The 26471-nt window shown below is 42.4% G+C and overlaps 1 protein-coding gene across 6 annotated transcripts in view; it reads left to right on the top strand.

Moving 5' to 3' along the window:
* Positions 1 to 20358, top strand: part of TIAM1 (TIAM Rac1 associated GEF 1) — a 186163-nt gene extending 165805 nt beyond the window's left edge. For 4 of the 6 annotated variants that reach the window (XM_051631326.1, XM_051631299.1, XM_051631317.1 and 1 more), the window contains 12 exons: positions 4218 to 4397; positions 4825 to 4893; positions 5253 to 5378; positions 7041 to 7149; positions 9067 to 9246; positions 9369 to 9487; positions 11319 to 11427; positions 12947 to 13005; positions 13962 to 14064; positions 14820 to 14907; positions 15784 to 15956; positions 17929 to 20358. In XM_051631326.1, coding sequence (XP_051487286.1) covers positions 4218 to 4397; positions 4825 to 4893; positions 5253 to 5378; positions 7041 to 7149; positions 9067 to 9246; positions 9369 to 9487; positions 11319 to 11427; positions 12947 to 13005; positions 13962 to 14064; positions 14820 to 14907; positions 15784 to 15956; positions 17929 to 18413 — 1800 coding nt within the window. In that variant the 3' untranslated portion in view covers positions 18414 to 20358. Of the gene's footprint in view, positions 1 to 208; positions 644 to 4217; positions 4398 to 4824; positions 4894 to 5252; positions 5379 to 7040; positions 7150 to 9066; positions 9247 to 9368; positions 9488 to 11318; positions 11428 to 12946; positions 13006 to 13961; positions 14065 to 14819; positions 14908 to 15783; positions 17345 to 17928 lie in introns of those variants that run through there. The other 2 variants (XM_051631338.1, XR_007890810.1) reach the window with 2 other exon arrangements.
* The last annotated feature ends 6113 nt before the right edge of the window (positions 20359 to 26471 follow it).

Raw genomic sequence — 26471 nt, 5'->3', positions numbered from 1 at the left:
CCTCCGACGTGTTGAAATAGATGTGAAAGGCTTAAAACAGGGATTTGAGGGGTAGGTTTTCCACTAGTGTAACTGGCTGTTTGAAGTTCTTTTAATTCTGTGCCTCATCCCTTCAGATGTTTAATATTCTTCAGCAGTGCCGTTCTTAGCCAATCGGCTCATGCTCAGCCACAGGCAACAGACATTTACATTCTCAGGCTGCCTTCACCTCTGCTTTGCTGCATTTCAGCTGCTCTGCTGAAGTTTTCCTCCTAACGAGTCTATGAAAAGCAGCATTGAGTTCTCAGTTTTGACTGGTGTCTGACTCTTAATTCCAGCTAATGTGGTCAGCGAACGAGGCCGGCGGCAAATGACACATGCGGAAAGGCTTTGCTTAGAGAAACATGGTCACTGCCCTTCCTTGTTAAAATGCAGCCGTCTTCCATGTTGTGTGCCAAATAAGCAGCAGGGAGTATCTGTCTGGAGTGGGAAAGCCCTTTGGATCAGCTGAGTATGTGGAGAACTGGGATTTTCCTCCCAGCTGAGTGACAGCTCTGGCAATACTGCCTTTCCAGCGATGTCGGCTCTTTGGAGAGGTAACCGTAAACTCAAGAACGAAAACCCTGGGAGAGCCGGTGACTCTCTGTACCGTGTGCTGTATTTGGTGAGCAGATCCGCTGTGCTGTGTGACTAGTCTTAAGTAATGAGCAGTTAAATGAATTTTCATGCTGTTTTAATTGTTGGGTTATAAGTTTGAGGCTGAGCTGTAACGTATGTCCCCTGTAGAGGCTTTTTGATATTGTGCAGTGTCGTTAGCAGTCCTGGCAATGCGTGAAAAGATGCTATTTGCCTGAATTTTGTTTGGGAGAGCAATACTGCTTGGAGTTTGCCATCCGTGGCAAAAGATGGTTGTTGTGTGCTGATCAAGGGGGCAATCTGCCTGATGCCCAGGCACCTGTATGTCTCTATAAGATAAGCTCAAGAGAAAATGACACGTCACTGTCAAAACTCTATGGCTGGTAGCCAAAACTCCCCACTGTGGGCACCATCAACATGCTTGATGAGTTTAAGGACTTGCTTCTCCTGTTGGGAAGGATGTGAGCTTAGCTCCTCTGCTGAGCCCCCTGCAGATGAGGGTAATGTACTTGCAAAGTAAACTTCACTTTACAGCCCAGCTGTGCCAGCCCTCCATCTCATTTTAAGGTTGCTAGCTGAGATTGCTTGCAGAATTGTGCCTGAAGTGTGGTGTTGTAATTCTCCTAGAGAAATCCTGGTTCAGTGCTGTCATTGTCACAGCTGGCAAACAGAGCTGGTACTGGAAGATGAAAGGATCTGTTTCTGTTCTAGACCTGCTGTACTCTATCTGCTTTCTCCAGGAAAATGGAGACAGAGAGGCTTTTCTTAATACTGTTTTAGAGATTTCAGCAGAAGTTCTGTGTTCTGAACCTCCCTGGGTGCAATATGCATAAACTTTTTGTCTAGAACTTGTGGGGCTTTTTTGTTTTTGTTTTTAAAGTAAATATAAAGTAGATGGGATTGCATTCAGGGATGAAAAAAACCAGTCCATTCAATGAGCAAGGAAGAGAACAGGTTTGCAAGCGTTGTTGTGCTTGAGACTTTTTGTCTGCCCAAAGAGTATTGAGTGAGTGATACTTGAGAAGTAGGTAAAAAGATGTGAGGCAGGGCTGAGCTCAGTTGCTTCTGGCTGTGCTGGGCATGGCTGAAGTCAGTGAGTGGTTGATTACGTGTGCAAAAGTGGAGATAAGGCTTTTAAAAGTCATCTACGCTTCCTTTTTGACATAATGGGTGTAACTGTTCCTTCTGGGGCAGGCAGTATGCCTGTATGACAATTATCCAGTTTTCAAGTACTTGTTAGTTTTTAGCAGGTGTTTCATGGTGTAAGTGGATTTTCACTCTCTCTTTCTGGGTGACCCATTTTTCCCTGCAACTTACTGCAAGTGCATGCTCCGGATGGTGAGCTGTCTGTGGAGTATCAAGCATGAACTGCTCAAAGCACTTGGCTTCTTTTTAGAGTTTGATTCCATATTGTGTTTTATATGTTGCAACTATTCGTACCTTTGGCTCTTAAATTGCCCCTGGATATGTCTCCCTCAAATATTCTTTCACCAAATAGTCTTAACAAAGCTAAGCATTTCTGAGCAAAACCCTGCATATCCTGGGTCTCTGCATGCTCAGATTAACATATATTAATTGTCAGTTCTTTGTCCGTTTCCAGCTGAGCAGGTAATTTGGGCAGGTTTTTATGTCTTGTCTTGAAGCCAGGCTTTCACCTACTGTACTTTGTGGACTTGGGTCAGTTGGGATCAAGATCATGCCTGTTGTAATCTAATGCAAACTTAACCTAAAAGTTTGGGTATGTTTTATACTTAAGACCACAGTGAGTATAGGTGGAACTTTGCTGAAAAAAAAAAAAAAAAAAGGAATTTCTTTGACTTATTATTTTAACTCTCAGTGACATGTGTCATTGCTACAAGCTGAATTAGTTGGAAATGGATTGGTTTGACTCACTGCTTCTTCCTGCCCTCAAGTTGCAACGTTTTTCCTTTCTTTCTCAACCGAGTTAAACTTCAGATACTGATGATGAGTATTTTTCCTCTAATAAATGGTGTCCAAGAGGCATTTTTGAATAGACAGTCCCTTACATTTGTTTTGTTGCTTACATTTGTGTCCCGAAGAAAATTACCCTTTGTATAATAAGCATCTTTACTAATATTTGCCTTTGCAGTTTCACACTCAGGTGAGCATTTATAGCCATAAGATACCTTTAAGGAAAGCAACTGTATTATGGCAGGAAATTCTTCACTTGTCACTAGCACAGTTAATGCTCCTCTTGGGCTTCATGGCATTGTAGGTGCACCGAGAGGGGAAACTAGCTATGAACAGACTGCAGAGCTTCAACAACAAAGAGTTTTTCAGCAATTGGTCATCTTAAGCATGTGGGGTAGCACAGGCTCTGGATGAGGTTGTTGCTACCAGCTGGTGGGAGTGAAATGATCTCCCAGGTGGCAGGGTTCTGTCTCCAAACTGCAAGGTAGTGATGTGTTGAGTTTTATTTATTTTGTTTGCTTCTGTTGTTGGTGGTGGTTTTTTGTTTGGTTGTTTTTTTGTGTTGTTTTTGGTTGGTTGGTTGGTTTTGTTGTTGTTATTGTTTGTTTTTTCTTTTGCTGCTTCTTGTTTGGTGTTTGTTTGTTGTTGTTTTTGTTTTGTTCTCCTTTCATCTCTTTGTATATTCTCTGTTTGAACAGGCTCATTTTAGGTCAGTTGTATGTGCTGGAGGGCTATAGATGCAGTGTTGGGAAGTCACTGAATCTGGATTAAGATACCATGGCAGGATTAGACACAGAAGGTTAGGGAAGTGTGATCAAGTTCAACAGCTCTTTTCCCTCCTATGCCCCCTCCAGGTCTTTGGGAGGGATGGAGGCAGGGCATGCTGCTGCTTTGGCAACCCTAGAAGCCTCGGGCTGTTGTCACTGACACCAGAGACTATACCTGCTCCATACTTTTCAGGGTAATGAAAGATGTGAAAAGATGATCTAACAAGGAGGTGAAGAGAGGATAACTGTCTTTATATATGGACAGCTGATTAAACATTGAAGAAACCAGCTAGATGTAGCAGCTCTGAAAAACCTGACTTAAGGGGAAGAAATTCACCCTGCAAGGCTTGTTTCTAGACACAGAGCAGATATATATTTGCTGTCCCCAAAGAGCATGCATTTGCTGGCTCTGCTTCCCTGAAAAACAACTTAGACAGTTTCTGTCTCTGCATTGTCTCCTAGGCTGTGTTGACACAGCTATTCATGGGACTGTTGCAAACTAGATTAGGGAACTGGCAGAGGGCTGGGATGTGTGTTTTGTTTGCACAGTCATTTTTGGTTCCCAATTCTTGGGCCTTTTTGTTTGATTGTTTTTCAATCTTAAGTTCTGGAGGAGCCTATTTAATCACAGATCATGCTTATCTGAAACCAGGAATGTTATTGAGTAGCCTCTTAGTTAACTTGAATTGTGCATCTCTTTTTTTTTTTTCCCACCCCTTATCCCCAGTCACTGAGAGATAGTATAGACATATATGAAATTATATGTGCACCTCTGTACTTTGGTGCCAACTAAAAGCCCCTAAGCTGCACGTGCTTAACTGCAAAGACTTTTCAGCTCCATCATTCCTATAGCTCTGACTTAAAAATATTACCGCTGGTCTTTCCTCTTCCTTCTTTTTAAAGAGTACAGAGCAGGTCGCTGCTTTCTGTCGCAGTCTGCATGAAATGAACCCTTCTGATTCAAGTGCTCATCCTCAGGAATTTACAGGACCCCAGCTGGCCACCATGAGACAACTCACAGATGCAGATAAACTGCGAAAGGTTATCTGTGAACTTCTTGAGACAGAGCGCACCTACGTCAAAGTAAGGAGTCTTGATGTGTAGTGTCAGTCTACTGATATTTCTTCTCCTTCTGGAAAATTGTGTTAGTTTCTTCTCCAGTACTTCAAATTATGTTTCATGCATGTATCTCTTAGTGAACTTACATCCAATTCTACAGTCTGTCGCTAGAATAGCAGCTTAAACCTCTGAAATAAGTAGGCTTTCCAAATTCTTATGCTGTTGTTTTGAAATTACTTAGCTGGTGTGCAGAGGAACGTTGCTCAATGTGATTGTAAGTATGTGTAAATGTTTCCTTTAACTATCATATATTCTGTGAAATCCAACTATTTTGTTTTACACATGAAAGGGAAAAATTCCTAGTCTGGGTAGAGGGTGATTGTTGCCACTTCAATAAACATTCAGAAGCAGTTTGAGGAACCTACATGGGAATCTTTTTCTGAAATTTTAGGACTTAAATTGTCTAATGGAGAGATACTTGAAGCCTCTACAAAAAGAAACATTCCTCACTCCAGAGGAGGTAAGTTAACTGTTGCTTCTCTTTTTGCTGGATAGCTTACACAGCCCTCCACTCTGTCTGCTCCCCAGATTTGCTTGTTTGAGCAAGGATGATGGAGAAATGCTGAATTCCATTTAAAAAAATTAATTGGGTAGAATATAAAAGTGCTGCTCAATAATTTATAGTCTGTAGGTTGACTTTGTTTTGTTTGGGTGGGGTTTTTTGTTGTTTGTCTGAGGTTTTCTTCCTGGCTGCAGACTGGTTGTACAACTGGACTGAAAGTTACCCAAGTTGTAGAAAACATGATTCAGGTGCAGTGTGATATTTTCAGCATCTTGCTTTTTTTTTTTTTTTTTTTTTTTTCCCCTCTCACTTATTAGCTGGATGTTCTTTTTGGGAATCTGACTGAAATGGTAGCATTCCAGGTAGAATTCTTGAAAACTCTTGAAGATGGAGTAAGGCTGGTTCCAGACCTGGAAAAGCTTGAAAAAGTTGAGCAATTTAAGGTAATTTCATTGTTTATATTCTGAGTAGTCCTTTAACACTTCATCATATTTGTCTGACTGCTGTCACTGTTCATGTAAAAACCTACTTCTGCTTACACCTGAGATTAATTTTCTTGCTAATACTGAAGCTGTTTGAAAAATATCCTTCTACAATGGCATTTTATGCTACATTTAGCCATACAGACTACTAGAAATCTGTAATGCCGTGTGCTTTTAGATGCTATTCTTGTCCTTCTGCCAGATTTCTTGTCTCAAGCTGTCAGGAAAAGCTAGGAATGGAAACTTACGTAAAATCTTTGTTCTGACAAGTCTGATGTACTAGTTCAGAAGCCAAACAGGGCTACAGATGAGAACTGTAAATTGAATTCTGTATTTGGGACTTTGATGCATAGCAGAACTATATGGAAAATGCATCCAACTATCAGCAGATGTGCATCAAAGGTAGATATTTAAACTAATGATATATGAGCTTCATTTAATAAATAAATAGATTAAAAAATAAATGTGGGAAAAGAAATTAAGTTTTATTTCAACTGCAGTCATGTGCTGGATATATTGCAAGTAGCTAATACAGTGTTTTGCCTTTGGGGAATTTTACTCTTGCTTTGAGCACTCATCTTGGTAGAGGACAGAATGTCTTGATGAATAATAATAATTCCACTGGGATTGCTCTTCAACTAACATACAGCCCTGGAAGAACTACTGAAAGAATTTGTCTTTTTGTGCATGTCTGGCCTTGCCATTAGGTACCTGTTTAAAATAAACAGGAATCATGAGCACTGCCCTTGTGTAGCTAGAACATAGCTTCTCTTTTGTAGGAAATGTGTCCTTAACAGAGGGCACAGAGATACTTTTTTTTTTTCCAGTGGAGGAAGCCTCTGTGAAGTGCAGAAGAAGCCTCCTTGTGGAGATACCTCTGTCTTTTTTCTGAATGCTGCTGTTTCCACCTCTTTCCATAAAATGTGCACCAGCTTGATTTTCAGTTTTGTGCTATGGGCTTAGTCTGAAAGCTGTGTGCAAAATGGGACATCAGGGCTGCATTGTTCTGCAGTTTGCTTCCCTCTGCTGACTGTAGACAAGCTACCTATGTGCTGTCTCACACACCCCTCCATGTTGTCTTGTTCCTAATGGGTGAAAGAGCAAATGCTTGACTGTGGCATAAGACATCTTAGGGGAAGATTGTTTTTGGCCCTTAACACAAACTCATTTCCATGAGAATGAAGACCCTGGTGTTTTTTGTGCAGAGGGATAATGTTCTTGCTTGTAGCTCCTTAGTGTCTTGATCCATTATGAAGTCAGATAAACCCAGTCCTTCTTGGGGTCTCTGGTCATTACTTTCATGAGGTTTTAAGCTCAGGCATTCAAATACGTTCCTGGAGCTGTGAACCTAATTCCCTCTGTAGTCAGTGGTGTCACCAGATCATCTGAACTAGAACTTGGCTAAGGATGTTAATTGCACAGCCTGAATCCAGACACCACAGCTGAACCTGTTTCTTGCTATATAGTATGAAAACACTCAAACACTCTAAAAATGCAGTGTCCTGTAATCCAAAAGCTAAACAGAAACTTCAGGTGACCTGGCAGAGGGGAAAATAACTGTCTTTTATGTACTTTTTTCTCTAATGCTTTTGTTTGTTTGTTTGTTTGTTTTTTTGTTGCTAGAAAGTGTTGTTTTCCTTGGGTGGATCCTTTCTCTACTATGCTGACCGGTTCAAGCTGTACAGTGCCTTCTGTGCCAGCCACACAAAAGTCCCTAAAGTACTGGTGAAAGGTAAGAGCCATGTGCTGGACAAATGGACCTGGGCGTGCAGAGAGAGAGATGTCACAGTGACAGATTGGTTTGGGCTGGTGCAGGTTGTCTTTGCAGATGATGAAAGGTGGCCACTGCACCCCAAACCATGCAGGGCAAGTTGTGGTGGAGGACTGGAGGCATACACATGCCCGGTTCCTCTCCGGGAACCTTTGCAGTAGGGAAGTAAGACCACCTGTTCTGAGAGGCTCACAGAGCTCTGTGCCGTGGGTCTTCGTGGACCACCATCAATGTAATGATACCAGAGTAATTAATTACGAAAGGCCATTAACCTTACACGTAGTTTTTACCCCCACACTTAATTTATTCTCCCCAGACATGCTCAATTTCTTTTCAGTCATGTAGGAAGTGGAGATATTTCATAAATGGGCTATGTGATCCATTAGGATCACTGTGTACTTTGGAACAAAGAGAGGTGAAGCCTGTAATGACCTCTGGGTCCTCCTAGAGATTGTGCCATGAATCCTTGCTAATGTCAATCCCACTGAAGCTTCAGCTGATGTGGTTGAACACTGACAGCCACTAGGAAAGGGTCAACCTGGGAGGGTGTTTTATGGAAGCTGTCTAAATACTTTAACTTCACTGCTCTGTCTCTCTCCCACTTTTCCTTCTCTCACTGTTGTTCCAGTTTCCCTGAGAAGTTTCCATGTATAAATTCCTAGTAGAGCTTGACTTGCTGAGATGGTGATATATGTACTGTGATCTGGCTTATAAATGCTCATGGGCCTCCTTGCATTGAAGGGATGTTTTTTCCCCCTGTAAAAGTGTTAATCTCTTCAAGTTAGCAGTGCTTCATGCGATTCCTTTCTGGCCAAGACGTTAAATAAAGAAATGGTTCTGGTTGCAGGAGCAGTGTCATGAAGGGAGGAACTTTTCTTTTTTCAAAGAACATCTGGATGCCTGGCAATCAAAAGTTTTGTGTTTGTTTTTTTTTGTTCATTTGTTTCTTTGTTGGTTTTTTGGGACTTTGGGTGGGGGTTGTGTTAGGGTTTTTTTTAGGTTTGTTGGGGTTTTTTTGCTGTGCATTTTTTTCCCCCCATTTCTAATTGTATTTACCATGCTGCAAAGAATACTTGGCAGCCCTGTGGAATACATGAATAAATTATTTGTTGCTAGTCACATCCATGCTTTCTTTCAGCTTTCTTTCATCATTTTGCTAGACCTTAATGTTAAGGCCATAGGCCAGCTGGATCTGGTTATTTTGCTTTTTCATTGCTGACTGTATTTAAAAATAAGAAATGGTTGTGCTCGAATTATCACACGAACAAAAGTTAATATTTTATTCTAGAGATAAGCTTCTTCAAAAGCCTCGGAGTGTATCTAAAGTGTAATTGGGTGCATCCTCAGCTGAGGTGCAGGTGGCTTTTGGATTTTGAAACTGAAGTTGCTTCATTGAAATCAGGTGACTGTGAAAAAAAAACACCCAGACCACCACTGGATTTTTGTTGCTGTTGTTCAGTACTACATTTTAAGGTTTAATGAGGTAACAATAACCAGACTCACCAATATTATAGGTGTACCTGTCAGACTAGACTCATCAGTAGTGACTTCTTACATATACCAAATCTGAGCCTTTTCTTAAAGGAAACAGGTGATTAAAGCAATTTATGCTGCTCTAAAATAATTGCAAGGCCAGAAATACTGTGGATAGTGACAGTATGTGTATTGGTACAGTAGATGACTGATGTTACATTGTAAATAGGGTATCTGTGGCAAAGTGTCAGTAACTCAAAACCTGAAGTGCATTATACTGTGGACCTGATAAATCTGCACTTCCTTGCAAAAAATGCAAAATTAATTTAAAACTGGAAAAGTCACTTAATCAAGACAGCTGTTATGATTTTGGATTTATCCATTCACTTGATTTTCATCTTCCAGCCAAGACAGACACTGCTTTCAAGGCATTTCTGGATGCTCAGAATCCCCGACGGCAGCATTCCTCCACACTGGAGTCTTACCTCATCAAACCCATCCAGCGGATACTGAAATACCCTCTCCTGCTGAAGGAGCTCTTTGCTCTGACTGATGTAGACAGTGAAGAACATTATCACCTTGATGGTAAGGAGCTAACTTAGGCTACTTTTCCCTGTTCCTGGTTTGGAACCCTCCTCCATCCCCTTCCTCTCAGAGGCTTAAAAATACCTTATGTCTCTTGTCCTGTCTCTCTGTCTTTCTTCTAGTGGCCATAAAAACAATGAACAAAGTTGCCAGCCACATTAATGAAATGCAGAAAATCCATGAAGAATATGGAGCCGTGTTTGACCAACTCATAGCAGAACAAACGGGGGAGAAAAAAGAGGTGACATGATAAAATTTAAGGGGAAAAGGGCTGTTATTTTGTCATCTGTAGCCATAATGTTAAATTGTATAAAATATTTACCTTTTGTGCTGTGTCATTTAAGTGGATCCTGATGCAGAAAGATAGATCCCAATCCAATTTAAAAACTGCTTTTCCATGTGTAGTTCAGTAAGTGGGAGCAATGTAAAGAAGTAGTGGGTTAATACATCTTCAGTGTAGTGCTTGGATCAAAATTACATCCCAACCTACAGCTCACTGTTTGTATACAACTGTGTGTATAGCTTGGCTGTCCTTGTTTCACATAACTAATCCTGTCGCACCAGTCTGAGTGCACTGGCACACTGAGGCAAGTCTGTACTTAGCTCTTTAATCACTTTAAAGATATCACAATGTGAGGTGTGCAGTGTGTGAGAAACTGTGGTTTCTCTTTTATAAAGTGTGTTAGCGGTCTTGATTTAAGAGAGAACCTTGGGCTTTGGTTTAGGTGTCTCATGGGGCATATGCAAATGTGTGAAGATACATTGTGGCTCAGTCCTCACTGACCGTCTCAGAAACCCATGGAAGGTGTCCTGAAGTTTCAGACTGAGACTGGGACACTCCACTTACCAATAAAAAAGAAGTAGGTCTGCATTCCAGTGGTGCAGTGAAGGAGAGTGGTGGGCATTAAGGAAGGAATGGAGTAAATTTGAGGGGGACTCAAGGAAAGAGGTAGAGGCACACTAAAGGGCCAACAGGGGCATGATGCGGGTGAAGGCTTGAGAGAGACATGGCCATATGAATTAATGGTAATGGGGTTTATGCCAACAGCCAGGATGAAGAACAAACATAAGAGACATTGGGCTACAAGGCAAAGGAGGTCTGGGATTGATTAGTGTTGAGGAAGCTTTGGGTGTGAGAGCTGGATAGCAACAGTGGGGAGAGGCAATCAGGTGGTGGATAGAGGGCAGAGACTAGGGTTGGTGCTGGCAAGCAGTGGTAGAGAGAGCATGTCAGGACATCTGTGTGGGGAGCAACTGCAGTTTATGTTAATATGGGAGAGGAGACAGTAAACTTAGTGTAAGTTTAGGAAGTATTAATCTTAGTGTGTCTCTTGTAATTGGGGAGACCTTGGGTTGTTTTGCTGATGGTATCTGTGGCATCCTTTGGCAAAAGTCAGACTTTGCTGAGGGGGGAGGGTAGAGGAATGGGAGAACATGGCCCCTAGACTCGTAATAGTCCTCAGTTTGTCACTCAGGGAGACCATAAGTCAAAGTGAAAGATCCAGTGGCTACAATATTAGTAGTCATCTCCCAACAGTTGCTATGAACTTCTTTATTAGTCCATTTCCAGCAATATGGTTTGCACAGGTGAACCTTTGCAGGAAATCAAGAGCCATAGCAACTATGGGGAGGAAGCGCTTTCACTGCTTCCCATGATGCAGTCTCTAAACTTCACCCCAAACTATGTGTATGTGTTGGGGACTACGCTTATATGTTCAAACACAATAGAAAGAAACTGGTAAAGAGAAAGATGGACGAAGGAGAAAAAAAGCAAGGAAAAAATATGATTTTTGCCCTGACTTCCCGCCAAATTATGAAAGCCAGACTCTGAGTCTGACTTACCCTAATTTATGCTCACCAGTTAAGGATTTACATGCATCTGTTGCTAACTGTCACAACCTGTTTACACATGCTTGCAGTCATCTGATGAAATGTTCCAAAAGTTTGCTTGTGGGGTGTTTTTTGTTTGTTTAGGAGTAAACTTCAAGCAAGTTTTCCTGAAGTGAAAATTCAAGTAAGCTTTCTAGAACTTATTACACATTGTGTCTTTGTGCATGTGTTTGTGTTGGCAGGTTGCAGACCTTTCAATGGGAGACTTGCTCTTGCATAATACAGTGATATGGCTGAATCCTCCTGCTTCACTGGGGAAATGGAAGAAGGAACCTGAGCTGGCAGCATTTGGTTTGTAACTTAGTAATTTTATTTCAGATGCCTAAACGACTGTAAACTGTGTCTTAGCAGATATTTGCTAAAGGTAATTGAATGTTGCCTTCTGCAAAGTTGGCTGGAACTTATAACTGTATTTGTCTCTTTGCTGCAATGGTCAAATTCTGTTCTGTGTTGATACAAATCTGGTGAAGAATCTGGAGATGACTTCTGTAATAGTGCAAGGGTTTCTTAAGCCCATATCCAAGGCTACAAATTGAGAGATATATAAAGAAGTATTTGTCTTTCTGAAAATATACAGTTTGGTAGTCTTACTGATGCCAAATAACTCAACTTCACATCCTGTAGGATGGGGGTTTGGTGCTTGTAGAGGGTTTGCTTTTATCTCAGTGCCTTTTGCCAGAAGGAGCTTGTATATATAAGACTTAAAAAGTGCCTACAAAACTAAGCCAGAACTCCCAGTGAGTTACTTTGGAGTGGTCTGTCTCCTTCTGAGTAGTCTATCTTGAGTGGCCAAACTGGAAATTGAAACTGCTGCTGGCGCAGATCTCAAGGTCTTTCCACTGCATTGAAGTATGTCCCTTGGAAAGGTACATGTTCTCTTATATTGGCCAAATCACATTTATTTTAGTTCCAGAATTATATCAAGCAATTCAGAGTGTGCTAAGTGTTCTTTATTTGTTCCTACATTTCTTTACACACAATGGGAATTTTCCTTGTTGTTTCCAGAAATTTATGCTGGTTATGTAGCCAGTGATTTGGCTTTTGTTTTATAACAGATAACGAATGAAGACTCTTTCAGCTTTATTCTGGAAGAGCCTATAAAAATTGACAGCTTTCCTGTAAGTTGGGAAAGCACCTGGTCATACCCTGAAGCTGTGTGGCCTCATGAAAGCTGCTAGGAATGTGCAGCAATGCTTAATTACTCCAAAAATCTTTAAATTGGTTTGATAAAATGTCTACAATTAAGTGTCCATGCCATTCAATCTGAAAACAAAGGGTGCGTTTGAAGCCTGAAGGAAGAGATCACATAGAAATCTGGAGTCCTGGAAGACAAATTCCAGCTCCATGTGGATGTTATGTGGCAAAAGCGGAATCGGATATTTCAGCATAAACCACTGTCCCACCTGTGAGTGGTTCAAATTCTGTCCAAGTGCAGCTACATCTGCTGACTCCCTGCATATAGCTGCATGTTGCTCATTGCTGGTGGATGCTGGTCTGAGGTGAATTTAGCCAGGGGGATAAATGTTTTATAAAATTATATAGATCTGTGACTGTTTAAATAGTTGTTCTGATAACTGATGACTTAAACTCTTAAGTTTCAAGTGACTTTGAAGTAGTCTAATTCTGTGTGGTAAAAGCTGTTGAGCTTGGGTTTTCTGGGAAGAGTATTGGTAGGTTTACTTCTGCCTTCCCTCCCTGACTCAGGTGAGGGCTGTGGGGCAGCTGAAAGGTCTCTGTGCTTGAGCATAGGAGGAGACCTGTTCCAAATCGTACTGACTACGTGGCTTTTGTTTCTAACTTTCTCCTCTAGTGTTCAAAACTGCTGTGGTCCTTGTATACAAGGATGGTTCCAAACAGAAGAAGAAACTTGTAAGTTGCATAGACTTATTTAGTGATGCTGTGTTCATTTGTGGTGCTCTGATCAAGATTTGCTTTTCATAAAGCTGTGGTGCTAGAGTGTGCTTTTGCATACATGATCCTTGTTCTCTGCCACACAGCTGAGGTTTTGGGTAACGGTGAGTGGCCTGCTCTTCAGCATGGGTGCAGCACTCTGCAAGCCTTCATTTAATTTATCCTTTGCTCTCTACCAGACTAGTAATTCATGTTGCCTGCCACATCTGTTTCATGCTGTGGACCAGACTTTCATGGTGACATTCAAGGTGTCACCTTGAATGTGTTTGACTCTTTGGTCAGTGTATATAAATCACATACGAGAGCTGATGTCTGCCAACTGTCTCAGTGAAACACAATGCCCTCACTTCAGTTCTGGCAGTTGCATGCCACTGAGCAAGTGCTGGTTGCTCTCAGCTGAATTAGGTGTGCCTATAGTATGTATATAGTATGTATCAGGGGATCCTACTGGAGTTTGAGATTAAAAGTTAAAGCTAAGCTTGACAGTAAAACACATGCTTTGCTACAATAGGGAACACAATTTATAGTATTACAGAAAACTTACTGATTCCCATGTACAGCATAAACCAAAGCGTGTTTTGAAATGCTTGCATGATTAAAGTCAACTGGCCACAAGATAACTGGATTACTAAAGCATGTTCATGAGTGTATGTGCACTTGAAAGAGAGAATGCAGCATTGGTCTCAAATCACTTCTGAAGGCATTGATAGAGTTGATTTGCCTAGATTTGTCTAGGTTTTATCAAGATCTTCACAGATAGGCACTTCAGTGACACTGGTTACTAAGATGTAGTGAGAAAATAAGAATTGCAACAAGTCCCTAGCTGGACATTCTTAGTACAAAACACAGGAGAAGTGTGTGTCTAACTATCCCAAGGTGTCTCATTTCCAAATGGTATTTTGAAATTCTTCCAGGGAGGATCACATAGAGCTTCAATTTATGAAGACTGGGATCCGTTTCGCTTTCGCCACATGATACCTTTAGAAGCGCTGCAGGTTCGAGCGTTGGCAAGTGCAGGTAATGTTCCCACTGCATGAATTTGGCAGGGTTCTAAATGTTTGTTCTGGGGCACTCACTGACCAGTGTTTGTCCTTGGTACATGGGTACACAGTTGCTGGGGTCTGAAAAGGGGAACCCACAACCTCAACAAGCATTATAGCCTCAGTGAGAGATGAAGGGGCAGGAGCTCCAGTTGGGTATTTCCAGCTTGTCAGTACTTTCCTAAAGCCAGGCAGGGTTCTAGAAGAACAAGGCAAAGTCGTTGCTGACTCTCGTTCACTCTGTTACTCTTCTGGAGACTAGAAGGCAGTCTTGCAGCTGTGAAACAGTATAGCTAGGGAATTTTTATTCTTGTGCTTAATGACTTCACATCAGCCTTATAGTCTTAAAAAAGTTAAAAATTTTAAACAATTTGCTCCCTTTGTAATGCATAAATGAAAGTAGAAAGAATATAGGAGGTAGCTGTAAAAAGTGACAGTACTCTGTGAAAGAGCTGAAAACTGGGTTGGCTGTTTTTTTTGGGTTTTTTTCATATTTTTATGGGACTGAGTGCGTATAAAATACTACCAGATCCTGGTGAGTGTAAGAGTCTACTGTTTCATTAATCACTTGTCCACTGCTGTCTTTCAGCCAAGAGTTAATATTATTTGCAGTGTATTATCTATTGTCCTGGAGGATCTTAAACCATATCTTCAGGATTATGGAACAAACACTCTAATTGAGGTTAAATAAGATAAACTGTTAGATGAAGTTCTGCTTGTTTTTCACTATAGATGCAGAGACCAATTCTGTATGTGAGATTGTCCACGTAAAATCTGAGTCTGAAGGCAGGCCAGAAAGAACGTTTCACCTTTGCTGTAGGTAAGTGCATTTCCATGTTTTTCAATGGCAGCTGCTTCTCTGGATCCCAGCTTGCCTGTTCCTTTCCTGTAAGGCAATCTGATAACAGGCAGTCGGGGAAGTGGGGAGAAGGTATTAAAACCTTACCTCTGGCAGGCAGAATTTTCTAAACTGTATTAAAATAAAGGCATATATTTGATCAACTCTGCACCTCTATGAGAATATAATTATTACAATTTTCCTTTCACAAATTTGTAACCAGTTAAACTCCAGTATTGGATCTTTATGTCAGGTAGCTGCTTATGTGTCTTGTTCAGTAAGTACTTTTCATGCCATCAAGTTCCAACCTTTGCTCTTAGGACGTTGCCCTTTCCTTGAATAAGCCTTGTCCATCTTCATTGTGGTGCTTGCCCTGATGTGTTTTAGAGTTCAAATAAGAACTTGGTACAAGAGTTCAACAGGGTCTATCAGAGCTGACACCAAGCCAATTTCTACCACTAGGAATTGTAGTAGAGAGTTGTAGGACTGTTCAGGGTGTGTTTACAGGAGACAAACTGAGATTTAATTAGCCATCATAGGTCAACTTGATGGTTATCAGACAAAGTGAAGTGCATGGTGGGTATTGGAGGAAGAGGAAGGCTCAAGAGGGGTGAACAGCTAAATGATTTGTTAATTAGCAATGTATTAGTTTCCTTGGATGTCCATTGCAATTATTATGGATTTACCTTTACTTTGAAAATACTGGATTAAACTGAGTCTTCTCTGGGTGAAGTGTATGTCAGTCAGTTTGCACTGTCTTAAATTACAGAACTGGTTGTCATTTATCTGCTTTACAGTGGACTTGTAGCAGTTCCCAAGAGATAACGTTGCCTTTTTTTATTCTTGCTTATTTTTCAGTTCACCAGAACACAGGAAGGACTTTCTGAAGGCTGTGCACTCGATTCTGCGGGATAAACACAGAAGGCAGCTTCTTAAAACCGAAAGTTTGCCCTCATCCCAGCAATATGTTCCTTTTGGTGGAAAAAGATTGTGTGCTCTAAAAGGTGCAAGGCCAGCCATGAACAGGGCAGGTACTGTAGGGCTACAGACTTTCAAGATCCCAGTAACCCCAGCACCGTTGTAGGACATGTGGTCGTGTCTGTCACTTGTATATTAGGATTAGCATTCTTTCCTATGTATGTAAAAACTGCTGGTTTTCCATGCTTCACCTCCTTGAGAGCCTTAAATAGCCTCTATTTACCTTGCTTTGCACTCAAGACTTAGCTTCAAAGCGGTCCTTCTGACATGGAAGGAAGAAATGGGATTCCTGTCAATACCGATTGGCTGTGCACTTTAATCTGGAAATGGGTTTTGGCTGAACAAAGCAGAAGTCTACTGCTTATTTCTTAAAAGCATGTACAGAATTTTGAGCTAACCCTAGCACTTTTAAACTAAAATGCACAAGAAAAATCAGCTCCCCTGAGTGAGTAGCTTGGTTTGAAGAGATAGCTTTATATGTCATCCATTTTAAACTTTTCAGCTCTATTGCTGAAGGGCACGTGCTTCTAGTTCTCACATTTTGAGAGGCATGCACTTGATGCTATTATTTTTGTAATGGCCTGTCCTAAGCCATGGATTTTCCTTTTCAGTTGACTTCAGGCAAAAGCAATGAAAAAATCCCAGGGAAAAGCAGGTTTTCATTTTCAGAACACTAGATGGTGGAGGGAAGAAACGTTTGCTTCCAACTGAAAAAAGTACATGGCACCGCTGCGTGTTTTGTTCTGGTCTGTTGTTATTTTGGTGGTTTTTTTCTGCTCATTAGATCCAGCAATGTAGACAACCAGGCTTTCTGTTCCTCTTCTGTCATGGGCAGGCCAGACCAATAACATTCGCAGCATGGCTTCTCACTCGGAGTGTTGCTAGCCATCTGCCTCAGAGACACTTAAAATAGTAAGGAAGAAGAGTCAAAGGAGGGTCAAAATGCAACTGCTTTACCTCAGGGCTTCTTCAGTCAGCCTTGTGGGGCTTTTCTGCTGTAGATGCCAAACTGTCTTTCAGCTTGGCTCATTGGTGCATTTGCATGATGAATTCTGCAGAGATTAAAATCTCCTTTTTAGAGTCCAGACCTGTCACTACAGTTAAAATTCGCAACTGCTGAGCTTTTGTACTTAATGCATGTTTTGAGGCTCAGGGATATTAAAATGTAACCCTGCCCCCAAGCTAGAGTTGAAGAAATAGATCCTGAAAGTGCTAAGGTGCTGTTTAGTGGAGGGGGACAAACTCTCACCTCAGTGTTCACCTGCTCGCCATGGAGCTACGTGTGTGTGCACGTAAAGCGCCGGAATGCCTGCAGGTCCTTCCGCTGCAGGATTCGTCCCCTGCTTTGCCTCACAAGCCTCTTATGAAGATGTTCCAGCACAGAAGATGTGAATTTGCTAATTGGGCCTGTTGCAAAAGCTAATAGACCAGCTGATACTGAGTAAGGAACTTCTGAAAGTTTTTCTGGTTTTGGGGTTTGGTTCTCTCCCCCCAACCCAGTAGGGAGGGGGCAGGGAAGGGAGTCGCAGAGCCTGGACAGGGAGCTTACTTCCCCATAAATAATACAAAAATTGCAGCATCTTCAGCACCGAGGTAGCTACTTGGAAACCTATAGTGTTGATCTTGCCCCAGACAAAGCAATTTCCCGTTCCGAGGCTAGTTGATTTTCGTGGTGTGCTGACAGCAGGGCACTTCGTGTGAGAAGCTGAGCTGAACAGATGCACTTTGTGCTGGCTGGCTGCCTGCCTACCGCTTAGGAGGAACAGTAATTGTGGGCCATTATCCCAACTGTAGATCTGAGTAGCAGAAACTCCTTTGTCAGCTGGAGAGAGACCTGTGCTGAGGAGCTCAGTGAAGTTTGACATGCCCACAGGGAGGATGCTGAATAACTGGGTCATTCATGGGAGTCTGCCTGCTTTATGCCTAGCGGTGTTAAATAAAAAAGGCTCTTGGAAGACTAACTTTTTACAGAGAGTTGTACCGTGTGTAAAAAGCCTGTGGGGTTTTATCTTTGTGTGTGCGCAGTGTCAGCCCCAAGCAAGTCTCTTGGGAGGAGGAGGCGGCGGCTGGCCCGAAACAGGTTTACCATTGACTCAGATGCCGTCTACACGAGCAGCCCTGAAAAAGAGCCCCAGCAGCCCACGCACAGTGGGGACACTGACCGCTGGGTAGAGGAACAGTTTGACCTTGCTCAGTATGAGGAGCAGGAGGACATCAAGGAAACGGACATCCTCAGCGATGACGATGAGTACTGCGAGGCCATGAGAGGTGCTGTGGCCGACCGAGACCTTCGGGAGCGGCTGCAGGCAGCCTCCATCACGAGCAGCCAGCCGTGCCGGGGAGACCGCCCGCGCCCGCCCATGGACACGCACGCCTCCAGGATGACCCAGCTGAAGAAGCAGGCGGCCTTGACCGGCATCAACGGCGATGTGGAGGGCCACGGCGAGGAGGTCATCTGGGTCAGGCGTGAAGACTTTGTCCCCAACAGGAAACTGAACACAGAGCTCTAAACTTGTCCCCTTTCCTGCCTGGTTGCGTAGGTCTCCCCGTCCCACTCTCCATCCCTCCCTTCCACCCCCGCACACCGCGGAGAGCCGATACCGATAGATTGCACACTTGCACACACCATTTCGGCAGCTGAATTGGTCCAAAGCCATGAGGCCACACTTTAGGCAACTGTAAAATGCTCAAAACCTGGAATGGAATAAGCTTGAGGTCCTGTCTTACGTTACCAAGGGCTTTCACACTATTTTATTTATTCTAAAAGAATCAGGGGCTGAAATTAATTATGGGGAGAATGTCATCTCTGGAAAACAAATTCCTCCAGATGTCTTAACCTACATTCAGTGAACTAGCTTAAACAATAGCACAAGGAACAGAGGGCTTTATAGCCGTAAAACATCAGTTGTAGGTTCATCTCCTTATCAAGGAAACTACCTTTTTAATGTGTACAGTTGCAGCATTCTTATTACTTATTACTCCCTCTTTAAGTGTAAGAGAATATACATGTATCTTAGGAATGCGTGAGGAAAGGTTTGGGATTTATGTTGTGTTAAGTCCTCTTGGTCTGTGGCTGGTCTAATTTAATGTCAATGTTGGAAGCTCTAGTTTTACATAATATTATAAAGATGCCAAACTCTCTTAAAAGAGATCCAAATTTAACACTTGAAGAAATATTTTTTTGTATTTTACCTGAGATGCAGGGGCACAAAGGGATAAGAGTTTTACAGCATTAGCTTAGCTCCATGTCTAGGATACAAGGCTAGCTTTTTTGCAGAGGGTTAGGAATGGTGGGTTTATATTAAAATATGAACTGGAATCTCTTATTTAGGTATAACTTTCTTCAGGAAAAGGATTATTGTATATGTTTGAGACTGGAGTTTAGTTAGATAAGAAAAAGAATAAAATAAAAATGACTCAATTGTAGTAGACCAAACTGATCCATGGTGCAACCTCGCCAGAGTAGCAACATCGCAGATCTGTTTGGTCCGCTCTCTGGCAGAGTTTGGGCTTAGGGGACAGGGAATTCATGGCCAAAAAACTGACCTCATCCACTCTTCTACTGTGGGTGAAACTAGTGTATTTTAATTCCTTTATAAAAGCTTTTCCACTGCAATAGATTATGAACAAGTTCTACGCAAGCAAACCTCTTTAACATTTTAAAAACTTATTTAAACATCTAAAACAGGGTAAAATGCAACTAAAAGCTTGTGGTTTTTAAGTAGACTTCCAAATACAAAACACAAAATAGCACTTTTTTTTTTTTTAAGATTTATATAGCTTTTCCCATTTCAGTTTCATCTATAGGATAAAAGGAAGACTATATGAAAATTTCTTTTTGTTGGTATCTATTGATGTTTGACACATTAGTAGGGACTCTGAAAACCTGAAATTTTGTAATAGCTTTAGGATTATATTTTATAAAATCCACTCTGACTATATTTTAAAACATTACAGAAATTATTCCCCCAAAAAATCCATCACTGTCTTTGTGTCCCAGCTAGCATTCTCTCCTTGCCACCTCCCCACCTTCCCACCTCCTTTCTGGTTTCTGGTGCACTATACTTGATCTTATGAAAGCTTTCTCTCTTAACTTTTTGCTATCTTCTGATTTCTTTTCGTAAAAGCTTTAGAAAGGTTTCTATACCCTTTGTATTATTCTCACATCATTGTTTTATATCATCTACCTGTCAGTTGTGTCCCAGCGTATTAGAGGAGCAGAGGTTTTAGCTGTCCTGTGCTGTACCCAGCGGAATATGGTCAGCGCTGAAATACTGGAAGGCTGGTACTGGGAAAGGTACCGTTGTTCTTGTACATAATGTCATGACATGTCGTATGTCAAAGGTTCTTATATATTTCTTTTATAAGCTGAAAGAAGGTCTATTTTTATGTTTTTAGTTCTATGAATGGAACGTTGTAAATGCTTGTCAGAAATAAAATACTGGGAAAAAAACACAAGAGAGTGGGGTGTGTATTTGTGTGCTCTGAAACAAGTGTCTCTCTCAGTAGGGATGTGCAAGGAAGAAAGTCCTACAGTAGATTAAGTTGTTGGGATCACTCTTCTGGCTTTAATAACCTGTAGGGAGTCTCCTTAATAGTAAGATTTCTACCCTTGGCAGTGTGTGCCCCGTATCATGTGAGAGTATACCCTTAGAACAGGTTCAGCCTGTCCTGGCTATGCTTTTTGGTGGGGTCTGAGCTCTGGGGTGAGTAGCAGCTCCTTTGGCCAGTATGTGCTGAGCTTCAACCTCTCACACATGCAAGGCTGGGACAAAATTGTTGGCCTCCCTTCTGTCCTATTAAAACATCATCCAAGCCTGGAACCTTCCCTGATGGAGGATGAAAAACAAGACAGACAGATTAAATGCAAGCTTCGAGTATTTGCCCACAGTGTGCCTATTTGATGTGCACCTTGGCACAAAATGAAGCTTTTCTTTAGTGGGATTTCTGGCCTTAAAATGGCGTGTTTAAGTCTGTAAGTAGCAACACTGTTCCTCATATCCTTGAAACTGTGTCAGCTTCTACTGAAATGTGTGCAAAGTGTGCTAATGCTTGCTTCTGTGCTCAGCAGAGAACAAATGAGAACAACTATGAACTTCTCTTTTAAATGCCACAGACTTTCTTTAGATCAGTTCACGTGTTCGTCTCCTCCACAGTTTAGTTTTTACTGGCTACTGCAACATTTCCAACAACTGACTTCAGCTTTTGTATCATATACGAAGCTGCTTAAAGAGCTTCTCCTACTAAAATGACATCATACCTTGCATTAAAAATCCATATTATGTAGCTTATATCAAGCCTTACACAGAAGATGTGATGGGTGGAAAGTCTAATGCTATGGAATAGTTCTTATATTCTCAACTACCAGTTGCTGTAGCTTAGCAGAGCACTCAAGTTAGGCTCAGCTTATATTTTGCAGAAGTGAGAGTTGCCATTTTCCTTATTGTTCCTGTAACTACTCATGCCTGTTTCTTTTTCTGTGCTGGTCATAAGGAGCCTTAAGTGTGTATTTTAACATGAGGGGGAGAAAAAAAAAAAAAGTAGCAAATACCAGAAGAATTCCTATTATTTTGGAAGAGCTCTCCAGTCTTGCTATGGCCTGTTATTTGGCCAAACCTCCTCCCTTTGGGGTGCAGAATTCTAGTCCAAATGGGAGGAGCTGGCCACGGGTTGGAGTTTTGTGGAGCCTGGGCAGGAGCTTCCCTGGCCTGTGGGTGAGACCTTGACTCCCACCGCTTTTCTTTAGGGGAGCTAGGAGTAGTGAAGTACAGGCAGTTGGGTTATGTGCGTGGATTATGGCAGATTGGCCCTAAAAGGCGAGTTGGTGGACATTATGGAACCGGTTTATTAAAAAAGATGTTATTGCCAGAACTGTGAGAAGAGCCTTGCACAGTTCCTGCAGTAGAAAAACAGCAGCTGTCTTCTGTAAAGGGAGCATAGGCACCTTTTGGCATTGAGGTTTGGGATGTGCTTTTCTTAACTCTAGTTTTACCAGTCAGTTGTTTTTCATTGTCTTCTCTCGCAGACTTGCTGTGCTTGCACCAGCTTTGGAACAACACAGGAAATACTTTGTTTCTGAGGCTATTGTCTCTGCAAATTAAATGTCAAGAATGTGACCCCACTCCCTGTGTGTGGCTATTTTAAATGTGTGTAGATAATAGTGGAGACAGCAAACAGTGCTTCCCACAGCTCATGTCCCCTCTCCTGGTGTCTTTGGCAACATGTTTTCCTTCCCTTTTAATATTATTCTCAACAGTTGCTGAGGTACTTCTGCTGAACACTTTGCTGAACACTTGGCTTTCAGTCCTTTCAATGGCAAGATGTCCTGTCATGCATGTTGATGGAAGACTGTCATCTTGTCAGTATTAATTAATCCAATCCAGCATTTTGGAAGCTTGCCTTATTCTGGGAGGAAATGAGAATGAAAAAAGCATTTGAAAAATTGTTTCCTCTCTTTCTCTTTTCCTTTGACCACATCCTATAAAAATACATAGTACCTCTGTGCTGTACATGGGCATGAGCTTGAGTAGGTTTTTGCCATACTGAAGTCTTACAGGAGCTGTAAGACTGTAGGGCCTGGGTAAATCATTCCCATGTTAAGCTTGACAAATGAAGGCAGGTGGAAGAGTGCACACAGGGTCATGCAGCAAGCCTGTGGTACTGTGGAAAGGCTTACAGAAGGCTGTGTAGTCATTAGTCTGGTCAGTGCTTGCTTTTTGTTAATGTAAAGAAGTAATTAGCTGTAGTAAGGAATCCTTCCTTGTGGCAGAGTAATAAAGTGGTCAGAAAAGTCACACAGAGTGCCTGGGCAGCAGGAATTTGTTTGCCCATTGCATACAGCTGTGGTATGGAGTTTGCTTTCTCCTCGCAATTCTGTATTTCCAATCAATTTAATAAGAAGGATAATGATGAGTGAGGGAATAATTGTGACTAATGAATTATTTTCTGTGTGACCTTCAACATAAAGCCAAGGTTTCTGTGGCTGTTCCCCACTGTGCACTGATGTTACAGGTCATGCTGACTGCACACAGATGGCCTCAAGGGAATACTCCTCAGCACACCTGGGAGGAGAACAGATTCATGGAATGGTTTGGGTTGGAAGACACCTAGAAAATTACCTAGTTCCATACCCCCTGAAAGGGCAAGGACACCTTCCACTAGACCAGGTTGCATAATGCCCTGTCTGACTTGGCCTTGAACACCTCCGGGGAGGAGGCATCCACAGCTTCCCTGGGCAACATGTGCCAGTGTCTCACCACCCTCACACTAAATAATTTCTTCCTAATGTCTAACCTAAATCTACCCTCTTTCAGTTTAAAACCATTACCCCATGTCCTATCACTATACACCCTGGTAAAAAGTCCCTCTCCAGCTTTCCTGTAGGCCCCTTCAGATACTGGAAGGCCACTTCAAGTTCTCCCTGTAGCCTTCTCTTCTCCAGGCTGAACAATCCCAACTCTCTCAGCCTGTCTTCATAGGAGAGGTGCTCCAGTCCTCAGGTCATCTTCGTGGTCCTCCTCTGGACTCTCCAATGCTGCGGGCTTTCAGGAACCACGTGGAGAAAGCCTTGAGCTGCCTGGTCTGATCCTGGAGCTGGCTCTGCTTGCAGTAGGAGGTTAGACCACAGACCTTCCCACCTGCATTATCCTATGATACTGTGACTCCTCCTCCGCACCCCTCCACACCTGGTCAAACAGGATAAGTTTCAGTTTGTTTGGGTTTTTTTTTCCAGTCAGGAGCAAGCTGCAAAATGTATCTTGAGTTTTGTCTTAAAAGATTAAAAGATTGCAATGAAATAAAATAGACATACTCCCAAGAAGTAAAGCTTGGTGGCAGTCTTCCACGGGAAATGGCAGCAGCACAGATTTACTGTAGGGGTGGGACAGCTGAAGAGGTTCTAAGTCACCTTTTCCTGATCCTCTCACCCACAAAGAGAAGTGTTTGGTGCAGATGTAGATATATTTCCTGGGATGCCCCACGTCTGCTAAACACAGTAAGTTGCAGAAGTGCCTGTTTGCCACTAATCCTTGGGTCCTTGCCGCAAAAAACATCACTGGACTTTTATCCGAACTGTGTTTGGGTATACACAGCAAGGTTTTCTACTCCCCTGTCTTCTCCCAGTTGAAGCAAAATATTTGAAACAAAATCTCTCCTTAAACCCCCTGTTTTGGCACATAAGAGTTAAAGATACTGGGCTCTCCTCCCAGAGCCCAGTCATCTTACTCAGAATGTGGCTAGTCTGAAGAAAGGATTTCTTGGGAAAGATGGACTGCAAAGGGCAATGGAGGGTATGGTGTGCCTCGGGTCCCCCACAGCACCCAGTATCCTGCCTCAAACAGCAACCACAGACATACATCTAGGGAAGAAGAATGGAGCAAACGTGTAATACTTTGACCTCTGCGCTCCTAGCTGCTAAACACGGACACATTGTGCTATTTCATGGTGTAGTATCTTAAGGCATTTCAGAAGAGTGAAAGGTCAGTTCAGCTGCCCACATGTGGTCAGTAGTAACACTTCCTTCAAGACATCTAAGAGATCCAAAATATCTCTCTATGGGGACACAGGAGGACACAGGTGCTTGAGATGAGCAATGCCATTATGGACGAGCAGCTGGAGTATGGTGGGTGATGCTGGGGCAGCTCAGGTGGTGGCATTAAAGGTACCTGAATCCCATGCTGTGGGTTTGATAGATCTCTAGTGACTTCTGCTCCAGGAAGCTGTCCACTGTGTCCTTGAGTCCAGGAAAGCTTTTTGCATCCAGACATCCTTTGGCAAGGAGTTTCAGAGGTCTGGTACCCAGGCAGGGATCTACCACCTTCTTTTCCTTATTCTGAGTTTTGATCCCACTAGTTTGACTTGACACCTGCTAACATTTTACACTGCAGGTAACTGTGAAGAGTCAATCTCTTCTTACTCTCTCCACGTTACCCATAAGTTTAGAAACTTCTGTCATATTCCTCATAAACAGTTGTGTTTGTTTTTTTTCCAGACTGAGCCCTTTCAGGTACTCAGAGAGCTGCAGAGCCAGCTCATTGATGCCACAGGACTTTTTTTGCATCTGCGAAATATATTAGAAAGTTTGAAGGTATGACAGTGATAGAAAGTAGAAATTACACATCTTTAATATGTTGCCAGCAAGCCTGACAGAAATTGCTGGTGTGGTTAAGTTTTGCAAAGCTCCACGTCTCTCTAGCAGATGACAATAAAAGGCACAGAAAGGAAGTGGCATGAAAATGGGGTATGGTATATGCAGCAATTCCTACGGAAAGTTAATATTTGCTACTTCAGGTAGGAGTGTTTTCAGCTTGTAATACTACGAGACTAATCCAAAACCTTCAGGAAGTCAGTGAAGTAGTGAAATGAAGGAGAAGCAGGGCATCAAGCAGAAAGCAGCACACAACTAGAAGAGCATGCACACAAGCAGTAACAAGCAGCTCATGCCAACTCGCTGTGCGCTTCACTGCACCAGACCTGAAATCCTTCCCACTGCTTTGGCTTAAAACCTTGGTGCTACCACGAGCCAACCGCCTCTGTGTGAATCAGAGCAAGACAGAGGGAAACCTCCTCCTGTGGTTCCTCCTGCAACTCCGTGCACAGTTGGGAGAGATGAATGCTGATGGTGTTTCTGAGTGCTAGGACAGGCTCCGTTAGTCCGTGTCCTACCAGATCCCTGTTTCACACCTATGCAATTAGCTGATGACCTGTAAACAACCACACATTCTAACAGCAGCTGAGCAATCTGCTCTTGGGGAAAAATTCTTTGAAATGAAACAGGTAACTCAAGGAAAGAAGAAATAATTAGAAATAGCATATTAAAAAAAAAAAAAAAAAAGAGGGAGCAAGAGGGCCTGAAATTAATTAATGTTGCAGGAGCAAGATCAAAGCCAGAAACCCAGATTCATAAATCTGCAGAGAGGCGTGAACAGAATATTAAGTATGATGTGCTACACTATCTATGAAAGGTGAGCAGGCTCTGAACCAACACTCGGGGTGCTTGGAGTGTGGCAAGGACAAAGCCAAATGCTCCTCCATGCCCCAGGGCCAACACACAGCTCTCTGTTTCTAAAAAAGCACTGGATGAACCTTTGCACTCACTGTACCTAAAATAATTGCTCTACCATCTTGCAGCAATGCCCTCCTGCTTCGCAGGCTCCCTTGTCTCCCCCACACTTAGCACACAGCCACAAGAATATTTTGCCTGTGGCCACGGTCTTGGGGAGACTGAGGGGGCTCCACAGCACAAACGCAGGCTGCTCTGGGTCAGCTGTTGCCAGTAGTCTCTGGCACATTTTAAATCTAATTACACAGCCACAGTTCCAGCAGCTTTCTTTTCAGTTCCCAGATAAAATGCCTATTGCTTTGTACAGTCACTGGGTCAGGCCAGTATGAGTCGTTGCTTCTTGTGTTTCAGTGAATCACAGAATCATTAAGATTGGAAAAGACGTCAAAGATAATCATGTCCAACCAAGTTCCCTCTGTAGAAAGTCAGTGAGCCTTGAGGCTCTCCTGCTGCATGAGGCCAGCCAGCCCTGTGTGGTTTCCCCAGGCACACTGAAGGCTTTGCTTCG

The sequence above is a fragment of the Apus apus genome, chromosome 1 (genome assembly GCF_020740795.1).
Source record: "Apus apus isolate bApuApu2 chromosome 1, bApuApu2.pri.cur, whole genome shotgun sequence".
In the NCBI taxonomy this organism is placed as follows: Eukaryota; Metazoa; Chordata; class Aves; order Apodiformes; family Apodidae; genus Apus; species Apus apus.
Note: the sequence above shows the minus strand (reverse complement) of the source record. Positions and strands in the feature narration are given on the sequence as shown.